This window comes from Chlorocebus sabaeus, chromosome 9 (genome assembly GCF_047675955.1).
Source record: "Chlorocebus sabaeus isolate Y175 chromosome 9, mChlSab1.0.hap1, whole genome shotgun sequence".
In the NCBI taxonomy this organism is placed as follows: Eukaryota; Metazoa; Chordata; class Mammalia; order Primates; family Cercopithecidae; genus Chlorocebus; species Chlorocebus sabaeus.
The window spans coordinates 30,449,564-30,471,761 of NC_132912.1; the positions used below are offsets into that span (position 1 = coordinate 30,449,564).

The 22,198-nt window shown below is 39.3% G+C and overlaps 1 protein-coding gene across 1 annotated transcript in view; it reads left to right on the top strand.

Moving 5' to 3' along the window:
* Positions 1-22,198, top strand: part of LOC103247461 (synaptotagmin-like protein 5) — a 74,013-nt gene that overhangs the window by 19,644 nt on the left and 32,171 nt on the right. Inside the window, exons 3-6 of the mRNA XM_073019516.1 lie at positions 495-603; positions 3,456-3,590; positions 16,342-16,483; positions 21,188-21,317. Coding sequence (XP_072875617.1) covers positions 495-603; positions 3,456-3,590; positions 16,342-16,483; positions 21,188-21,317 — 516 coding nt within the window. The remainder of the gene's footprint in view (positions 1-494; positions 604-3,455; positions 3,591-16,341; positions 16,484-21,187; positions 21,318-22,198) is intronic.

Consider the following 22,198-nt stretch of genomic DNA (forward strand, 5'->3'; position numbering starts at 1 on the left):
AGAATTAGACAGTCAGCCATGGCCTCTTCTTCCACTCAAACCTCAGTACCTTCCAGAATGTAGGCAGTTCCTAAAGTCACAATGTATTGCACAGATGCCCACCCTCCCAGGAAGTGTGGCTTATATGCCCAGAAATTAGGACATCATTTCTATAACCTCATGCTAGAACTCAGTCTCCAGGGATTTGGAGATCTTAGGAGACCATGTTCCCCTGCTCTAAAAATATCAGCAGAAGGCTGATGCAGTCATCCCTAGAAAGGTTATCTCAGTAAACCTCCCACAGATGAGTCCAGGATCTTTGTCTTCAGTTAACTCTAGAACACTCAACAAATTAGAAATAACTGTGTGACAGAAAAACTTGGAATGGGAATGGCATTGCCAATTATTATAGACTTCCTTGCCTTGAGCTAATCTGGGAAAGTGAAAGCAGAATATAAATTTGCTCTCATTTCTGGCCATTTTGTATGTCAATTTCTCTTCTGATTGTTAATGAGGAGCTGAAGAAGTACAGAGCCAAGAGCAAACCTGCCAGGATGCAGAAAAGTCAGACACTTCACCTGTTGCTGGGAAGAAGGCCAGCCATGATGGACCCAAGAGAAAGGGGTAAGACATGGTCTTTCTGAGGGAATTTTTGATCTTTATTCCAGACGCCTCTGAAATGAAGACTCCTTAATTTTTCAAGTGACCCAGAGGAGGTCAGAGACTCAAACAAAGTAACACTTTCTTATCATTCTCCTCAGGAAATGCAGTTTTAATACTTTTCAACAAGTAAATATAAGTCCTGTCTGACCTAAGCACAGAAGAGTTTTCCTTTCATTTGACATATCCGGTCTTGCACTATATGGTTCCCATTACTTATAGGTAGAAAGTTTCATGCCAGGGCCAGTCTATAAGGAGGTGACAACAGTTTCTGTTGTACAATGTCAATACTTGTCCCCTCCAACCTGCGTGCTGGTATATGATTTTATCCAAAATAAAGATTTATTAACTGAGCTTAAATAAGCATCATATTCCCTATTTAAAATTCAGGCTTCCTTAAGAAAAAAAGTCACATTTAGCTATCACAGTAACTTAGTTCAGTAAATGAATACAGGATATAGATGTCAAGTACTGAGAATAGGAATGGGAGGTACATAAGGGAGCAAGAAGGTTCTTTCAAGGGAGAAAAGTGGATCCCAAAATATAGGCTATAAGGACCAAAAGGAAACTGCATTTTTCAGTTTTTGTTTCTCAGGCAGCTATTGGCCAGTTTTTGTGGCTGAAGTAGTGAGAGTTCTAATATGCACCAAGTCATTGTATGGTCCTTTCTGTTTTTTTATTATTACTGAGATGGGGTCTTATTATGTTGCCTGAGCTGGCCTTGAACTCCTGGGCTCAAGCAATCCTCTTGCCTTGGCCTCCCAAGTAGCTGGTACTACAAGTCGTGTGCCACCATGCCTGGCTAACTTTATGGTCCTTTCCAGACAGCATTGTTTCATTCTCTCAGTAGAATACAAAGTGAGATGGCGCTAGTGTTAGAAGCTTTATCTGGCTGTACAAAATGTCTAGGGTTCTTTTAGAATCTTGGGCTGTCAGTGGGAATACAATCTAAATTTCATCTAACTCAAGCACTCATGACAAACCATGTTTTCATTGATGAGCAGAGATGAGTTGGAAAGGTAGCCTAGAGTATCCTATGTATTCTATCCTATGTATTGACCCTTCCTACCATCTTGAGTTCATTTATCACTCTATGGGTCATCCACAATGCTTTGTGCCTTTGCACCACCAATCATATTGCACTCTGACACCCCCTCAACACACACACACACACATACACACACTTAATGGTAAGCTCCTTTAGTGGTAGACCAGTGGTTTCTTTGCTTCTGTGTTGCAGTATCTAGCATGGCACCTGACTCATCAAAAACAATCAATGGCTTGATTGAATAAGTAACTCAGAGCCCACAAATGCCTCTAGGAGTTGTCATTTGCAGACCCCAGCTCAGGCATCATAGAGTAGGTTACAGAATAGTGGACTTGGAGATGGGAGACAGTAACTAACTCGCCAGCACAATCAATTATGCAAATTCTGAATCATTCAAACCATTATAGCACTGGATTGAGCCTTAAGTTCTGATTGTTCTCAGTCATCAAGGAATATAACATCTAGTTAGGGAGAAAAGGTACACACCTGAAAAGTTACTAAGTATAAAAGAATTGCAGGAAAATTTAAGATGGCAACGTGAGCTTCCTAAAAGCCTTTCTAAAGCAGAGGAGGGTGTTCACCACAGAGATATCCTAAGGTAATAAATTACTGAGTACATATAAATAAATGGGTAGGTAATAAATGCCAGCTGAGTATAGGAGCCATCCAGAAAGACATCAAATTGTACATGAGACTTAAGGAGGAGATAAATGGGGTTCAGGATCGCAAAACGGAGGAAGAGTGACTCCAGGCAGAGGAGATACCTTAAGTAGAGGATATACATGAGGTGGTTCTCAGAGCAGCATACCTTGACATTGTATTAAGTGCTATTCTCACCAAAGAAAAATGTAATTTTCTAGTAGATTGAAGCTTCAGATGCTTTGACAATGACACTATTCCAGGAGTCTTTGAAACAGAGACAACATGGTAGATTCTATTAAAATTGTGCCAGTGCCTTTGGAATCCATTTTTTTCTCTAGAAAACTGTAGAATGTAAATGAAGTGTATCTCCCAATGCCATTACAAAAAGGAATACAGCTTTGATTTTGTTATTAAAGTACATTTGGAAACACCCATGTTTTGGGCACACGGTATCCTGGATCAGGACTTTAAGTTCCTAAAAGCCTGTTTTTGCTTAAATCCCAAATAATTTAGGGAAGCTAATCAGATTTTATCCAACATGAGGAACAAGAATAAATGTCATGGAAGATAATAAAGGTGGTTTCCACCACATGAGTTTAGTCATTCGTTCCACAAGAGTTGGTTGGATTCTAGTATGTACCAGGCATCATTCTAGACTCAGGAAATCTGTCAAGGAGCAAGAAAGGCAGAGTCACTGCTCTCATGGAGCTGCAGTCTAATAAGTAGTTACCTCAGTTTGTCCAAGAGCATCATCCTGGTTCCCCTCTCTGAGCAAAGTGAGTTCAAGCTCTCTATTCTCACTGTTCCTACAAACAGACCCAGCTCAAGGAATGCATCTCCATTCTCAGGTGACAGTGCTGAGTTCTCAGAGTAGGCAGTCTTTTGCTTAGTAGTGACCGACCAGCAAGTGGTATGGTCTTGAGAGAATGGTGTAACCTTCTCCATTATCAATCACCCTTGATACTGTATTGCAGAGGCACTGGGAACTCTCCTGATCCTCTCAGCCCTAAGGCTGCTTTATTGAAGAATCCTTTATTATTAAAAGTCCTAGAAATTGTATTCTTGAAATGATATTTTTAAATGCTTTCTTTCTTATCTAATTTTAAATACATATATATAATTTCAGATTTCTTCATAGCAAGTTCAGATCAGCAACCAGAGGAGAAATCATAACTCCCAAAACTCAAAGTGGGCGGAGCTATAGCTTGGACTTAGATGGTCAACATTTTAGGAGTTTAAAGTCAGCTCCTGGTTCAGACAGGTAAGAGTCATACAGATTGAGCAATGAAGCAGATTGAGCAACCTGAAGATAAGGTTGATATACTCCCATTCATAGGGGGGTTTTAGGTGTCTGTGAAATATTACCACTTGGAGAACTCCTAACACATAATATGAAAATTCAGGAAGATATGTTTTAGTTGATATGGAAAGCACGCACCCTACTTCTAGAATTACAGCTATTGGAATTGCTTATGTCACCTGCAGGGATGAAACTTTATGTTCTGGTACTTGGGGCTGCAGTTCAAATGGAAATGTACGGGGCAGGCAAATGTTTTTCATTGACTTCTTGAGCTTTTTCTATTTAAGCTTCTGAAAAAAAGAAACCTCTGAGTGTCAAATACATTCCTTGCAGCTTTTAAAAAATTATTAATAATTTTACATTTGAATTGCATCAGAGACTTTTTCATAAATTTCACTTCCTTTCTAGTTCCACCTCTTCTGACTGGAGGAGGTTGTCAGTGGAGCCAAGTGAGAACGTCTTATCCACAGATCTATCACTTGTCAAGAAAAATAATGAGAAACACAAAGCATAGCCAAGAGTATAGTCATTTTATATCAGGCGTGATTTTCTGTGTCCTATTGGAGCATAGTCAAGACCTATTTTCATGGTTCATGTATTATCGAAGCTAGCAATGAGAAAAAAATATCCACCCTCATATTTCACTGGTTTGTCCAACTGTTAACTCCCTTTCATTTGCTTGGATCTGGGGTAATTCTGCTAAGCCAGATAGTACAACTGGCAGATTTTTCTTTTCTCCTTAGGTTAGGAAGAATGCAAGCAGAATTGCATTCTTCCCTGTGATCCATTTTAGAATGCAGACCAAAAAATTTCCTTAGAAGAGACACTATTTTGACTATTTGGTTATTTTTTCATGGTGACTCTCCATAGCTGTTTCTTTTGTCCCTATAACAGTCCTTTAAGCAAGCGTTACTTTATGTAAAACTATACAGAAAAAAAATTACAAGGAAGCATAAAGTCATTTGTCACCCATTATCAAAATATTAGCACTGTATTCAGTATTTCCCAAACTTTCAAGAATACTGATATATTCTCTTTTATGATTACAAACTGTTAAGCTATGGTTGCCTTTATCCTTGAAATAGTTTCATTTGTCTTCCCTTGGGGTAGCTTCATGTTGTGTCCCACAAAAACTTTCTATAAAAATCTCATTTTGGCTGGGCATAGTGGCTTACGTCTATAATCCCAATGCTTTAGAAGGCTAAGGCAGGAAGATTGCTTGAGCCCAAGAGTTTGAGGTTACAGTGAGCTATGATAATGCTACTGCACTCCAGCATGGGTGACTGAGCAAGATCTTGTCTCTAAAAAATAATAATAAATAAATCTCATTTTTGTTTTTCATAGTTGGACTCCTGACTCTGAGATAGTAGTGGTCAAAATTATTTAGAGACAGTAAGCAACTAATTTGGTGTTCTTTTTGCTCAGCCTCCTGGGACTCCATGGATGAGCCACCTTGACTAACACTTGAGGCTAGCATTTAAGAAGAACAATATATACGAAAAGACAAAAGACAACGTTCCTTGTTAAAGAAAAAAAAAAAGGCTGCCACCCTAACAAAATTAGATCATGCTATTTTAAGTTATGTATCTTACAGTTACTCAACAAGAATAATAAGGGGCATGCTCTCCAGTATCAGTGCTTATACTGTAATGGAATCTGTCTGCCTGGGTTTACTTTTTGTGATCTTACCTACTGGTAGGTATAAATAACCAAAACTATAAAGCCATATGGACATGCATCACCAAATACTGGTATGTTGACCCAGGAACATCTTGTTCTTGTTATAAGCTGAAAGGAATTCCCTAAGTAGACTTTATCTTAAATTGTAAATACCTGAAATGGCTTACACATAGTCAGAACATTGTAGTCAGGAGTGCTTTGGCTTAAGCATGCTAAGAACAATGTTTTTCCATGAAGAAAGTGAGTAAAGATGCTCGGGAGATCAATAGAGCAAAATGTCCTTTCCCTTGAACGTGCATTTATCACAATGATGACCCATTAATGAACTGCCACAGTGAGATGAGTTCCATTATTTCAAAATGAGTCCTTAGAAAATTGAGGCAGGAGGTAGCCCATCTTTTCTTAACTCCCATCATCTAAAGAGACTGTAAGATCCCAGTCTCTTTGGTCTATTGCCTGACCCAGCTTGCTAATAATTCCCCTTTCTCCTTTACAATGCATATTTTTTTCATGGATCATTGATCTTTTCCTGGAGCAGCTGGGCTTCGGCATTCCTTTTTAAAGCTCACATCATATAACAGTGTAAATGATGTTTTATCAGATGTCCAGTTGGCTTTATTTCTTTTCAGTAGTTTCAAAGCAGGGGAAAGTATGAATAGATTAAAGAAGCCCTAGCAGCCTCTCAGAAGAGCTTGTCAAATGGATGTTCACCAGTTGCTAGGGACTTGACACATGAGACAAAGAATATTTTTAGGAAAATAAATGTAAGCTCTAGTTAATAAACAGAATATTATTCAAGGTAGTGATTTTTAATCCCTACAAAGTTGTGATGAGCTGTCACTGTGGTATGATTTACAAGATCTCTAACTTAAGTCATGCTCTCCCAAAAACAGACGCCTAGGCAAGAATGTATAAGCAAGTGATTTATTATTAATCAAGTGATTCCAAGAGAAACCAGGAAGGGAGTAGGAGAGACAGAATAGAGAAGAGGAAGAAGCTAAACAATAGTGCTAGCTCCAGTGAGGTCTGAGGACTCAGCCTGATCCTGTAAGAGATTCTAGAGCATAAACTATATCCTTGAGCTTTCTCCACGTTGAGGAGCTGGACCATTGCACTCCTATACCAGTCAGTCATTGACCATGACCTCCCTTGAATAGAGCCTCTAGACTTAGCAAATGAAGATATAGGATGCCCAGGTATATATAGTTGGGACTAACAACTGTTTTTTAGTATAAGTATGTTTCATGCAATATTTGGGACATCCTTATGCTTAAAAATTATTTTTTATCTGAAATTCAAGTTTAACTGCGAGCTCTGTATTTTATCTGACTACTCTTCTGTAGGGGTGAGGGGAAGACAAACTCCAGGGCATTTCTAGGCGTCCAGCTCCAGTGCTAGAGGGAATGCCTCTGAAGGTGGCAAGTGACATCCATTAGTAGAAAAGAACTCAGGAGCTAGGGAGGAGCATGCACAGCTGGTAAAAGGAATCTGAGGGAGACACCAACAATGTTATCTTAAAAAAAAAAAAAAAAAACAAAGGAAAAGTAGAACTTTGAGCCTAAAATGTATTTTGTTCAGTAAAAATGGAGGAAGAATGATGCTGTTTCTCAGTAACCTTTCTATCATGTCATTGGAGAATATGGCAATATTTACATGGACTGTGAACAGATGGTGGGACCTTGTTTGGTCTCGTAACCAACTAGGTTCTCATCTTTCTGCCCTCCCACTCCTTTGCCCCACGCACACCAGTTTCATCCAGTTATTCCCAGTTGCTCTTCAGGGAGTCTGGGACTGATGATCAGTCTCTGTGAAGCTTCATAAACTGCTTTGCTTTGGCTGTGATCCACCAAAAGCAGAGACCACACCATTCAAACCAGCCCTTAACTAGTTCTCATCCTCATTTCAAGCACTGCCCCTCTCTCTTTCTCTCTCTGTCCAGGAAATATGGCACTTCTGGTACTATCATGAATTTGAAGAATCATCCATTCCTCATATCTATTATTTTGGTAAAGTGAGTTTATTAAACCCATTCTATCACTAAATGATACCTTCTTTTTCATCAGAAATAAAATTATTCTCCTGTCCTGAATGTAATTTTCATTGACATCTTTGCAATTAAGGTGCCAATTAGGTGGCAACCTCTTACTAGAAATTTGAATATAGCAAGGTGGGAATGTTTAACTCTGAGTCAGGACCACATCCACAAAGTCAACAATGGTCTGTTTTGTGTATTAGATAAAACACTACATACCTAGTTGCTAATGCTAATAGCCAACTCCATTCCTTACCAGGCTTAAAAAATGTTCAAATGTACAGCATATCTCTGAAAGTACGTACATTTTATTCTATAATGATCGTTGGGTGACTCAACAGGATAAAGGCTGTGAGCATTGTCCTCCAAAGGAAAATTACTTTCACCTCTTTCCTGTGCCTTTCCCTCCTTTGTCACTGCTAATTCCTTTTTTTCCATTTTAATCTCCTTTGGGTAAGCTCAGCCCTCCTTACGGGGAGTGAGGGGTGGGCAATCAGAGCCACAAGCTGTAGCAAATGCTAACAGCCTAAAGCAATTTGCAAAACCATGGGGGCCCGAGAAAAGTGAATTTTAATTCCAGGGAGCAACTGACACATGATAAAACAGGAGGGGAAACATGAATTCACCAGAGTATTTTGTTATACTGTGACCATATCAGTGGGAGATACACAGTCTGAAGTTGCAAAAAAAAAAAAAAAAAGAACTTTAGCTAGAAACTTCTATTTAGAACTCAAAGCCATCCTTTTCTAAACTCATCCTTTGCCCACCATATGCACCAATATACATTTGATTTGGGTTCCTTTGGAAGAAAATCCTGACATAAGGATTCAAGAGTAAGTAATATGTTCAGGATGTGGTCTAGGGAAACAGAGATAGGAGAGTGGGGAAATGAGCCAGGGAAGGGAAGAAGGCAAAAAGGATGTATCATTAATTAAGCCAGTTGCTATTGTGGGCAACTAGAGCTCCATCTCACTGGCCAATTCTAGAAAACAGTGCTGAACATACATCAGAGTTATCCAGTCAAGAGGTAGGGAATCTGGGGTATTCTTACAGCAGCTGTTCAAAATTTATTGAGGGCTGCTTCTAGGGCACTAACTCTCTGGCACTTCGACTTGCCCTGTTCACAGGGGCTCCATGCTCCCATGATTCAAAAAACTACTCAGGCAGGGAGTTCTGGGTATTCCCAATAACCAAGATTCTGTGGGTAGACGTGAGTGCTGAGGGCAAATGGGCAGGGACACTGACAGAGTCTGTTACAACCTCCCTCCCAAACTCCTCTCAGACCTCCTTCAAAGATGCAGTTTGTCAGACCATTGTTCAGCCCCTGATTTCTGTTTACTTTATATTACCTGTGACTTTCCTCATTATAATGTAAATCATGTGAGAAGGTATGGAGGCTCAGTAATTCAGCCACACCTATGCTTAATTCCTGTGATCAAATGATTGTAAGCCTGAAGTCTCCTCCTTGCTGTTTTGTCTGTTTCTCCAATTGTTTCCCGTGGATGCACTGTCTTGGCATGCTCTATTTCTGTGAACTAAATCTAACACATCCCCCTCCTCCAAATTAGTAAATTGCCCTTTTACTCACTGCCATCTAAATATGTATTATGTGACATGTTACGTTTCTCAGAGTAGCTAAGATACAATAGATGACCTTTCTTCTACAAATCATTGAGGAGCAGAGATACATGACTTGGTCATCTATGCATTCTATTCATACAAATGAATTCAACACACAGCTCTGCCAACATTATTGACGTAGTACTATATATGCCAGATGGTAAATGTGGAAGTTCTTAGACAGTAATACTGTTCCACCCTTTTATGAGCTTCCAATTTAGCAGGAAGGCTGGGATAACTAAACAAATAATTTAAATACAATATAATAATACAACTTTAAAAATATGTTCTACATGCTATGAGAAAACCAAAGATAAGCATTTATCCTTCCGAAGGATTCAGGTACGCTTCATTGAAATGATCCCTAAGCAGCTTTTAAGAAATGAGGAGAACTCGGCCAGGTAAAGAAAGATAGGAAGAGCATTCTATGCAGAGGAAATAAAAAGTACAAAGGAAAATAGACATAAGGCAGACTGCGTGTGCTGAAAAGAAACTGTTCAGAGTTTCTAGAGTATAAAAATTGAAGTATGGTGTACAAGAGATGAAGAGATGGAGAGGTAATTTGGACCAGGATGTAGATGTCTTTGGATGCCTTAATACCTATCTTCTTATATGCAATATAACATCCTACTCAGAACAAGTGATTGGCAATTCTGAACTACTAAGTATGGAGTAAGTATTTGTTCCATTTAGTTGCTGAAAAGTGAAGTTCTGTTAAGCACTTCCTTTTTTGTGTGTCTATGGGAAAAGACACACGGGAGCTTTCTTCTTGCCCCCGACTTCTAATTGACCCAAGGCTTTTCATGGCTGCTGGCCTCTCTCCTCAAAACGGCTTCTGGTCATTATTTAGAAATAAGAAATTAGATCAGGATTTTAATGAGATGCTAAAAAACAAAAATATTATCACATGGAGAGTACCACCTGTTCTTAAGATCTATTTCTTCATACCCAGCTGGAGTCCCTTCCTCATGGTAACTGTCTCCTCCGTTTTAGAGGGAGTTTTCTTAAAGGAAACCAATCCATTAAGGAAACACTAAAGGTTTTAAAACCACCAAACAAAGCAGCTTTTGTTTTATTAAGTCGAATTATAAAGCTATTTATATAATTAACACTGGGATTCATTTGGCACAATTTCATTGAGTGCCTACTACATTATACTACTCTTGTCCTCTTTCCAAAAAGGAAAAGGAAGATATGTGTGAGTAAGCCATATAAGGCCAGTGGCTTCAGGGGACATTGCAGCTATAGAAGCTGCTTGAGGAATTTCCATGTCTTTCTCATCTCTCTGTTTCCCTAATTCTGCTTTCAAGGGATCCTATGATGGCTCACTTGGGCCTAAGTGTAACACACAAACACCCAATACCTGAAATTTACTTCTTTTAGGTGTATTGGCTTCTCCAAAGAGTTTTGTTTTTAAATAGACTCATCTCTGTGTGTGTGTGTGTGTGTGTGTGTGCGCGCGCCTGTGTGCATAGGCACTGTGGTGTTAATATATATATATATTCTCATCTATAGTTCCTGCCTCCTAACTTCCATAGTCCTTGTTATGCTGTTGGGCCACTTTAGGCCTCAGAAAACATAATCTCTCGGACCTTCTACTGTCCTTCTTTCACCTGCCAAAGCAGGACTGTAACCTGATTGTGGTTCAAAAGACCCTCATTCTGGAGAACCCTGCCTCATAACCTAGAGGAAGGAATGCTACACAGAGAAACCAAGAAAAGCCTGAACAGACAGGCCTTGCTGGGTTTAGATCATGCACTTTCTGTCCAATCACATTTTTACACAGTTGTCAATCATGCCTATGTAATGAAGCCTCCATACAAGTACCCTAGACCAGATCATAAAGTATAATAAAAAAAAAATAATTAAAAAGTGTAAAAAAATCCAAGAGGACAGAGTTCGGAGAACTTCTGGATAGCCACAAATGTGGAGGTGCCAGAAAGGTGGTACACACAGGGAGGACATGGAAGCTCTACAGTCCTATCCCCATACCTCACCCTACGCATCTCTTTATCTGTATCTTTTGTAGTATCCTTTATAATAAACTGGTCGATGTAAGTGTTTCCCTGAGTTCTGTGAGCCACTCCAGCTAATCAAACACAAAGAGGGGGTCATGGGAACCCCAAATTGAAGACAGTTGGTCAGAAGTTCTGAAAGCCCAGACTTGTGACTGGTGTCTGGGAGAGGACAGTCTTGGGGACTGAGTCCTCACCCTGTGGGATCTGACACTCTTTTTTTAATAGATAGTGTCAGAATTTAATTAGAGGACACACAGCTGGTGTCTGCTGCTTGGTGTGTGGGGAAAAACCCCACACCTTTGTTCACAGAAGTCTTCTGTGGTGATTGATGATTGTTGTAGTACTGTGAGAGCAGAGGATAACCATGCTTAGAGTTTTTCCCCAGACTGGCATACACGCAGAGATCAACAAACCTTTTCTGTAAAGGTACAGATAATATTTTTGACTTTGTGGGCCATATGATCTCTGTCTCGACTACTCAACTTTACTGTCAGAACATGGAAGAAGTATAGACAATACATGAATGGATGGGCTGCCTGAACTGCAATCAAATTTCATTTATGGGCTCTGAAATTTGAATTTCATATAATGTTCATGTGTCACAAAATATTCTTCTTTTGACTTTTTTCAACTATTTAAAAATGTAAAAATTACTCTAAGCACATGACTATATAGAAACATTTGGTGAGTCCAATTATGTCCACAGGCCATAGTTTGCTGATTCCTAGTGCAACACATTCACTCACTGCTGAATTAAAAAAAAAAAAATAGTGGTAGAAGGGGGAGGGAACAATGCAGGTGGAGAGATGTCTGAGATCAGTGAACTTTTATCCACAGCTTAGCACAGTGGTTTTCAGCCCTGGCTACATATCGGAATCACCTGGGGAGTTTTAAAACATGCTGGCACCTAGATCCCACACCCAGAGAGTCCCATGTGACTAGCCTCAGTATAGTCTGGACATGGGAGTTTTAATAGCTCCCCAGGAGTTTCTAATGTGCGTCTGAGGATGAGGGCCACTCATCTCACATAAGACTATTAATAAAGACACAGCATTTGGGGATCACCAAAGACTAGAAGATCGAGCTACATTCATTTTTAGTTATCTGTTTCCCAGTTAGCAGGCTCATCTCACTTTCTAATTGCAGTCTCCATTGGCCGTCTTTCCTGCATATTCATTGTAGCTCCAAAATGACTATAAGAAGTTAGGAAAGCTCATAAACCTCAGAAAGAATATTGTGCATTGTCTCTGTATTGTGTTGCACATTAGTCTCATCGTCCCAGTGAGTTTTAGGATCTCTCAGGTTCAGGCTGCCTTAGGAGAGCACACATTTAACCATATGGGAACAGGCTCAACACTGTCAGTCACCCTGGGAAGGTTGGATCCTGGGAAATTATTTCCTGGCTACAACTCCTAGGAGACCTTTATGTAAAGCAGAAAGGCAGCTCATTACATTATGAGGATCCTACCCTTGGATCCTCTGTCTAGAAATGGATATATCTGGGAAGCTGTTATCAAGATTTTTGAGCAACATGGTGCCGTGCTGAACCCCTATTAACCTCAATAGGGAAGCTGCCAGGTTCAAAAAACTCAGAGCCAGCAAACGAGACATACGATTTTATTAGCATCTTACACACAGGGAAGAGTCCACCAGTGGTGGGCTGGGCAGGAAAACCACAACCGCTTGCAAATAACAATGTAGTTTATATAACATTTTCACTTAAAACCCTCCCCCTAAACAACCTCCACCTGGAAACCTTCATTTAACCCAAAACTCGGGGCCTCAGTCCCTGGTATGGCCCGTGTTCCATGAGAAGGGACAGGGGCTCAGATGGTTTTCATAGGTAAGAAACAAATCTCAGGGCTGGCCACTCCTGAGTTCCCTAGCTTGGAACAAACATTCATATGCATCTGCCATACAGGGTCATTGTAAGAGTATACTGAAATTATTGCTGTTGGATGTGTTTACCCTACCCATGGAATTAGAGATAACAAAACAGAAGGCTTTTAAAGTATATTTCATAAGGTAAAGTAAATGAAACTCTTTCCTAATCTGGAAAATGTGTCTTTTAGCAACTCAGAATATCCAAACTCCCAGACAGTGACATATCCCCACATTAGGGCCTTTTAGAATGAGATAAATGTATCTCTTTCTTGCCGGTTTTTACTTAACCACATTTTAGCTTGAAGGTTTGTTGGCACTGATTTATCATACTTTTTATTTAAATCTAAGTAACATGATAGCTGAATCAAAAAATTGCTTTTTCTTAGTTGACCTTTAAACTTCACAACTTTAATTTTGACTTGACATAGCTTTTATCCTTTTCCAATTTAAGTGGCAAAGATTCATGTATTTTATGTCATATTTTACATAACTTCTAAATGAGTTGGCACCCAAATATTTATGACAATATGCCTTATTAGACTAAACCTTTTCCGAGTTTAATCAATTGGAAAAAAAATTTTTGAGAAGCTCACAATAAATGTCAGGGACAAATGTGAAAGTCTATGTCATTTTTGAGAGAATGCAATGATAATTTGCAGTAGCTGACTTACAATCACAAGAATTTTTTCCTTATTATAGGATAACCTCTTGAATGTCACCACCACAATTAATCAACTTCTGCCAGAGCTTCTACATAAGTAGCACTTTTGGTTTCAGCAAGGCTAATCCATGATGAGGCCTTTCTCAAAATCACCTGGCTCTGGGAGGACCTTCCACACACACACAGGCAGAAATACCCACATGAGTCTCTTTGGTTCATAACTTCTTGGCTCATTTCTGCAAGATTCACCCCTGCCCTTTCTTTTTAAAGAAGATTTTACCTGAAACAGTAGGGAGACATATTTTTGTGTTAACATTGTTCTAGAGAACCTATGGTCACAGTACAGCATCAACGGGAAAGTCTATATGCCTCTCCTAAGTAGGACCTCTGAGATGAGCGGAAATACTTGGAAGGGTACAAATGTGGCTAACTGTTGTCAAATGTAGAAATGTCATGCTCCAGGTAGAAGGGTTCAGGAAAATCACCAAGAAAATTAGAGTTCCAAAGTGTATCAATTTACTTAATCACAAAATTTTACTCTCTTGTTGTCAGAATCAAGACACGGTCTTAGACATCTTCTCAGCTGAGTCCATAGTACTATAATTTACTTATAGTGCCATCTCTACAAAGAGGAAGCCAGAGATCCTTTCTGCAGAGACTCTTTAGTAAAAAAGAAATGCCACCCTTTAGTAACCACTCTTTAGTAACATAGAAAATTTTCATAATTCTCATAATCAAGTCCCAAGAAACTAACTCCTAGCTCCTTGTTCCTTTGATTATCTTCTGTTTGATAGTTCACTCTATAAATGCAAAACCTGCCAGGCTGTAATGACTTGTTCTTAGTGAAATGATGAGTAAGCAGTATGAGAAACTAGAATGGTCACAGGCTTTGGGTAGACTGATAATACTATAATACTGTTTTTATGCTGATAGCATGGTGGTTTGTCGGTGTGTGTATGCATGTGTGTGTGTGCACACATACATGTATGGAATAATTATTTAACCTCTCCAAGACTCAATTTCTTCATTTAAAAAATATTAAATAATATTCTAAAACATATTTTACAGGGATATTGGGGGATGGAAAATGGCTAACGCCTAGAAGATACTAAGTAAATGCCACTGCTATTCATGATTATTGAAGGTAGTGGTAGCTGGTAATATGGTCCAGGACAAATTTGGTTTTGGTGACTTCTCTGGTGCACAGCTTTGAAAACACTTAGGAGTTGTGGTTGACAGTTCTATCCAATGGTCATTGCCTATTCGTCTGCCTGATTTGTCTTCTAGTAATGATATGTGCACATTTAAACATTTAAACATTCTTTTAAAAAATATTCCTTTATTCTATTTAGTCTTTCCTCTTATTGGCTTATGTAAGTCCTCATCACTATTAACCACTGCTGGTATGCTTTACCAATAAGATGTGTACTATTTTTTTTTTTTTTTTTTTTAGACGGAGTCTCGCTCTGTCGCCCAGGCTAGAGTGCAGTGGCATGATCTTGGCTCACTGCAAGCTCCGCTTCCCGGGTTTACACCATTCTCCTGCCTCAGCCTCCCGAGCAGCTGGGACTACAGGCGCCCGCCACCTTGCCCGGCTAGTTTTTTGTATTTTTTAGTAGATACGGGATTTCACCGTGTTCGCCAGGACGGTCTGGATCTCCTGACCTCGTGATCCGCCCATCTCGGCCTCCCAAAGTGCTGGGACTACAGGCTTGAGCCACCGCGCCCGGCCAGATGTGTGCTATTATATGTGCATTTGTAACTTATTAAGACAGTAACTGAGAGAGTAAAACTCATAAGGACTTCTGTTTTACCACTTAGCGTATTTTGTGCCTACTGAGGAAAAAGAATAAAATGGGAACAAACACTTCTCTTAAACTCCAATTTGTCAAAATTTATGTTGACTTATGAAGCTCATTTAATAAGAAAATTGTGAACACCTCAAGGGCAGGAACTGCTTTTTCATTTATTGTTATTGGATTGAATTGAATCGTTTTAGCACACATGAAAGTGATTCAAGCTCATTTACCAAATGTCATTATTTTTGTACCATATTTATTAAATGTCCACCATGAATTAGACACTAAAACAACACAGAGAAATGAAATATGACTTCTAATCTTTGATTAAATATGTATTGAGTGGCTTCTTTGTACTAAGGCACTACAAAGCTGCTGGAGATACATGATAATTATGGCATAGACTCTGTTCCCAAGGAGTATGAAACACCCAAGCCCTCATATGTGGATCCACTAGGGAGCCAAACAAGACATTGTGCAGTCAAGTACTAAATACAGTAGTCAGGCAAAGACCATAAGTCAATAGGAACTGAGTGGAACAGAGGTTGACAAGGCTTCTGCTTGACAGGAAAGGCCTAATGGGGAAGGCTGGACTTCATTTGCCTTTGAAGACTGAGAAAGATTTGCATAGACGAAGAGTGGTTAAGAGGGCATAACAGGTGGAGAGAAGGTAAGAAAAGGCCTCAGGAGGTGGAATTCAAGATGGCGAGTTGAGAAAATGGTAAGGAACCAAACTGGCTGAGAGAATGCTGGTAAGCAGAAGGAAACAAAATGAGAAAGATGGGGTGAAGTTTAATTACAGTGACCCTAGAGTCAGGCAAATGGAGACAAATCTAGTGATACCCTCAGGGTCTTTGAGGAGGAAGGTGACATGATAGTTTCTGAGCAGTTCCAGTGTGACTCTTGTGAACTCAGTGTGGTTCACATGTTCTTATCAGTTTCGTCAGCTTTACTCTGCCTGTGTATTTGGTTGCTGCTCTGCTTCCATGTTAAAGTCAGAATATGCTTTCTCATTTAGGGGAAGCACTGGCTCATCAGATCTCAATGACCAGGAAGCTGGTTCTAGGACCCCAAAGAGCAGTAGGAGCAGTGGTGTGACCCCAGTCACTCAGAGGTCTCCAGCCCCAAGCACACGAAGTGTGACCTCAGTCATCAGTAGAGTAAGTATACAAACCTGATGAACACTGTATTAGTTCGTTCTCGTACTGCTATAAAGAACTGCCAGAGATTGGGTAATTTATAAACAAAAGAGGTTTAATGGACTCACAGTTCCGCATGGCTGCAGAGGCCTCAGGAAACTTACAATCATGGCAGAAGGAGTCTGTCAAACACTTGTAAAACTATCAAATCTCGTGAGAACTCACTATCACCAGAATAGCACAGGGGAAGGCTCCCTGATGACTCAATCATCCACCACCAGGTCCCTCCCTCAATACATGGAGATTGTGGGGATTACAGTTCGAGATGACATTTGGGTAGGGACACAGAGCCAAACCATATCAGACACGGAGTCTCTGAAATTCAACCTCACCACTGCATCGTGGCTAGGTTTCAACTCTCTATATATCAGAGCATGTTCTTTATGCTCTTTAAAGGTAGAAGCTTCATCGGGACTGAACCTCCTGCATCTTAGCTCCTGGAAGGAAACCCAAAGTGAAAAAGGGAAGGGAAAGACCAGATTCAAAGGTAGTACTTGTATGATGGAGGTTTAAATTGCTATATGGTTTAAATAAATATAGAACATTTTAGAAGGCTCCGATTTTGATCCTCTCTGTTACTTTTTAGAGAAAATATTCATAGGTTGAGTGCACAAATTTTTCCAAACTGTTTTAAATCTGGAAAAGTAGAACTGTTATCTAGTTTTTAAAGTAGAAATTTTTATAGTTTTCTTTTCTATACATCTGTTAAAATAGGGAGTCAACATATAATGAAGGTTTAAATTGTATTTTTTATATATATATGTGTGTGATCAATTATATTTTCTATTGGTTTTCTCTTTTAAAAGAATATGAAAAAAGTATTTTGGGAAAAATGTTCTCTTTTATTAAATATTCCATTGGAAGTTGTATTTGGAATGAATTAGCATATACTAGATTTTTTTATTTAGCAGGAAGCTCCATCCATTGCTGGCATCTATATTTGATAAATCTTTATATGAGCAGTGAGTTCATACAATACAAACAATTTTTGACTCAACCAACATTTAATGAGAACCTACTATATAACAGACTCTAGTCAGGCAAAGACTTGAAGGAAGTGAAAGAATTAGCAATGTAGTTTTCTGGGGCACGGTGTTCCACCAGGCAGAGACAGCACTGATATTTAGCAGGTACATGCAGGGAAGACTGCTCCACTTCCTTGTAGCTGGCCTCCATCTTGATTGGTCAGTGCCCTTGCTCAGCCAGTTTCTAAAATATTTTTAATGCCTCTAGAAGAACAGCCAGTGTGGAGCCCCTGAGGTGGGAGCACACCTGGTATGTTCAAGGAAGAGGAAGGAGGCCAATGCAGCTGTGGTGAGTGAATGAGGCAAAGTGAACTAGGAAATGAATCCAAAGAGGTCATAGGGCTGGAGAGAGCCTTGAAGAGTGATGTGTGCAGTCAGCATTCACACTGATTAAGATGGGGGGAACTGGAGGTTTTACAGCAGAAGAGTAACATAATCTGCCTTCTCTTTAAGCAGGATTTGGGGGTTGTGCTGAGAACCAGCTGTAGAGAACAAGAGTGAAAGCCAGAAAAGCAATCAGTAAGCCATCGTCATACCCCATGTGAGAGACTGGGTTTTGAAACAAAGAGATAGTGGAGGTGGCGAGTAGTCAAATTCTGTTAAGGCATTCAGACAGACTGAACAACAATAATAGATTTATTTAAACATTTATAGTCTAACTCGTAGTTGCTAAGATAAAAGGCATATTTAAAATTTCATAAATATTTATGCTAAGGTCAGCAAGCCATTTCTGTTCAATAGCTAGAAAGGTGCATGGATAGTTGACAAATACACTCAACTCTTGGAATCTAAAGAGGAATGATATTCAAACTACTTAGTGACCAGTCTGGCAGGGACGTTGAGAAATCACAACAGACACTGGCACAAGGCTGGGGCAGTATCCTGGGGACCCTTCCATGTCATGCACTAGATCTGAATTATGGGGAGACCTAGGCTTATGGATGAGGGTGAGCACAGGGAAGTGGGGGGTGGACTGGGAGTAGTGCTGTTTATCAACTGACACAGAAATATTTTTAAAAATTTTACATCTAGTACAGTTGTCCCAGTGGGTAGCAGCTGACAATCAGTCCAATGACCAATAAGTTAATCAAGTTTATTCTCACAACAAAGTTTATCTTCCTACGTACAATTTGAGATTATTAGGGGGGAAATCACCCTTTTCATGTGCTAATACCCTCAAAACTAACAGCCCCTACTTGTGTATTTCTTTGTTTAACAGTGCCCAGATTTCCCCAACAGAAATTCCCTGCAATTTAGTAGACTATATGTACATATATGTAGGCAGTGCCTATGTTGAGCTCATTCTTGCAATCTACGTGGTCTAAGTTGGTCTTTTCTAAGAGAAAAAAAGAGAAACAAAGAGAAGAACTTTCTATTGAATAAAAATAAGACAGCACAGTAGTTTATGAAGTACATTTGCTCTTTCATTATACAGGGAAGTATATAGCCTTAGATGGGAAGTATATAGCATTAGATGATGAACAAGGTAACAACTTCTCAATTTCTCCCATTTCTTAGCATCTGTTTGTTTCAATGTTCTTTTCTGCTTTAGCATGAAAGAAAATATATTAGTCAGGGATCTCCACAGGGATAGAACCGATAAGATATATGCAGATATATAAAAGGGAGTTTATTAGGGAGAATTTGTTCACACAATTACAAGACAACGTCCCACGATAGGCTGTCTGCAAGTTTTGGAAAGAGAGAAGACAGTAGGATGGCTCAATCCAAGTCCAAATGCCTCAAAACCAGGGAGGCTGACAATGTAACCCTAGTCTGAAGCTGAAAGCCCAAGAGCCCCTGGGAGGCTGCTGGCGTAAGTCCCAGAGTCTAAAGGCTGAAGAAACTGGAGTCTGATGTCCAAGGACAGGAGGAGAAGAAGCCAAGTGTCTGGTGCAGCTTGGGAAGAGAAAGAGTGAGCAGACTTAGCAAACAAGCTGCTTATCCCTGTTATTTCATGTGCTTTGTTCTAGCCACACTGGCAGCTGATTGGGTGGTGCCCACTCCACACTGGGAATAGGCCTTCCTCTCTCAGTCCACTGACTCCAATGTCAGTCTCCTCTGGCAACACCCTCACAGACGCACCCAGAATAATACTTTATCAGCCATCTAGGCATCCCTCAATCCAATCAAGTAGATACCTAATATTAACCATCACAGAAAACTTTTAGAGCATGAAAGTCTCTAACCTGTCCTCTACTATGATGTAACCTATTAATTTTAGACTTGACATCCTGAACCTCTGGGGTATGTATTGCTTGTTAATGACACTGTAATATTAATTGGCCTATTATTGCACAATACTAATGATACTCACAGATCACCTGTGGGAAAACTTGCCATTAACATAATTGCCTCCAAGGAACTTGGTCTTGCTTCATTAGAGGACTCCATGTGTGAACAACTTTTTGAAGAGGTTGAAAATTGACCTAAACTAATTTATCAAATTGACCTCTGTCACACTCTTGATAAACTTTGCTTGTCTATGGCAATTAGAGGAAGTTAGAAGCTATATACCTCCTGCTACAGGTATTATATGTTGGAGAATAATAAGATACTAAAAACAGTCTAAATTGAAACTGAATCAATTAGCATGTTAAGCAAGTGAAAGCCACATTTCACTGTAGTGAGTTCATCAAAGTGTTCCTGAATGTCTAAGATATGGGAAACAGGGAGGAAATTCTTCCTCTAGGGTTTCAAAAGGCACTTTTTGATTGTTTATAGAAGGGAGAAGTGAAAAATCTGTTTTAGATTTGATCATTATCATACCATGATGTAATTTGAATGGACACTTAACCTCAGCCTAGTTCTGGAAAGGTCCAAAATTTGTTGTAGTTGTTGTTTTAACACTCAAGCAAGCTTCAGATGAGGCAGCAATCAAGCCCTGCCTTGGTCTATGGCAGGGCAAAGGTCACAGACAAAGTTGGGTCTATGGTCGTGGGCAAAGTTGGGACAGAATTTTCTTTAACATGTGTTACAATAAAAGCAAGTCCCAGACTGAATTCTGCCACATGTACAAGCATTTGTTAACAAGCAGACACCACACAAAAGAATACTATTCCTGTGAACTTGGGAAGTTTTCTCTCTTTATCTTTTTATGAACATTGATAAGTACCATGCATGAAAGTCATTCCAAAATAGATGTAACCATCCATATTCTGACCAGCCAGCCTTCTAGATGGAAAAGGTACATGGTGTTCTGTTAAATGGGAGTGGAAGAGGTAAGGGATGGTTGAAGAGAGGGTATGTTGAAAGAGGGAACAAAATAGGACCAAACAGAGTTTTAAGCCTGAATCTTGCCAGATTATTATACATAGTTCATATAAGATTGAGGGTACCTGTATAATCTTTCTTATTAATCATATATTAGAGCACTCATTAATTTGGGGAATGAGAAATTGTCCAGATACTTTTTGCACTAATTAACAAACCTCTTGGAATAGATTTTGGATAGCAATTATTGATGGTAAATTTTGGAGTTACATGGACTCCTGGTGAGGGTCCTTCAAATGTCAATTAGGTCCTCCTAAATAGTAATACCTATAAAGGTGTTTATACTGGAGTATATTTTATATAGATGAATTTTGTAGTAAATTACAGTCAGTATAATTTGTTTTTCTCATTTTTACTTTGTGGGAAGGAGTATGGTTTTGAAAATTCCACAGATTTGGCTGCTCTTGAAGGTACCTCTCAGGAGTTCACAAAGAGTCACCGCAGAAACACTTCTGGCACACCTTCCATAGCAGTGTCTGGAACCTCTCTCTCCTCAGGTGGGTATTTACAACGTGCCTACTCTGTTGTTTAAAATGACTAAAACTAATGGAATTGACTGATATGTATGGTATTAAATGGATGTCTCATACTTTAAAAAGTAAGCATCCCTTCTTTGACCTATGGTGGTAGGCCACTCCATAAGAACTGCTTGAAGATAGACCCAGGTAATGCTTTGGGCACCTTACGTTTGTGAAAATTCCACTTATTTAGTATATACTCTTGCCAGGCATCATCACCGAGTTTCAGTGCTACATCAGAATATCAATATTTGAATGTAGGGAATATAAACGGTTCCAAGATACATTTGATATGACAGATAAGAACGCTAGCTCAGAGTTCAAGGAAATGGTAGTTCAATTGACATAGTGGTCAGAAGTTTCCTACATAAAGACAAAAGAAAATCATTCTGTGGTTTAAATAAGAAGTTATTTGCAAGCAGCACTAAGATATTAATAATTACCCCTTTCATTTGCATAGTACACTCAAATATGTCATTTTACTTCATTATCACAACTGTCCTCTGAAGCAGCTATTATTCATTTTGAAATGTTAATACCTATGGCTAAGAAAATTCTTCAGAGAAATTTGTCATAATTATGAAGCTTATGTCCCATGCATGGAATAAAAATCATGATGAAATCTTCAACATTAAAAAGTTACGTGTTCCTAATGATGACATATGCATAAAGCCTAAGGCAGGATTCTGTATGCTGAATTGCGGAGTCTGTTCTAGCCAGCCAGCTCCCAAAGGGTTTTCTAAATGTGTGTGGTTATTGCTACATTTTGCTCAGGAGTAAAAAAGCTGTTCACCTGTTAATTAAATTTTTAAACTAGTTTAGAAACCAACATCATAGGGTCTACTTTTATTACTACTTCG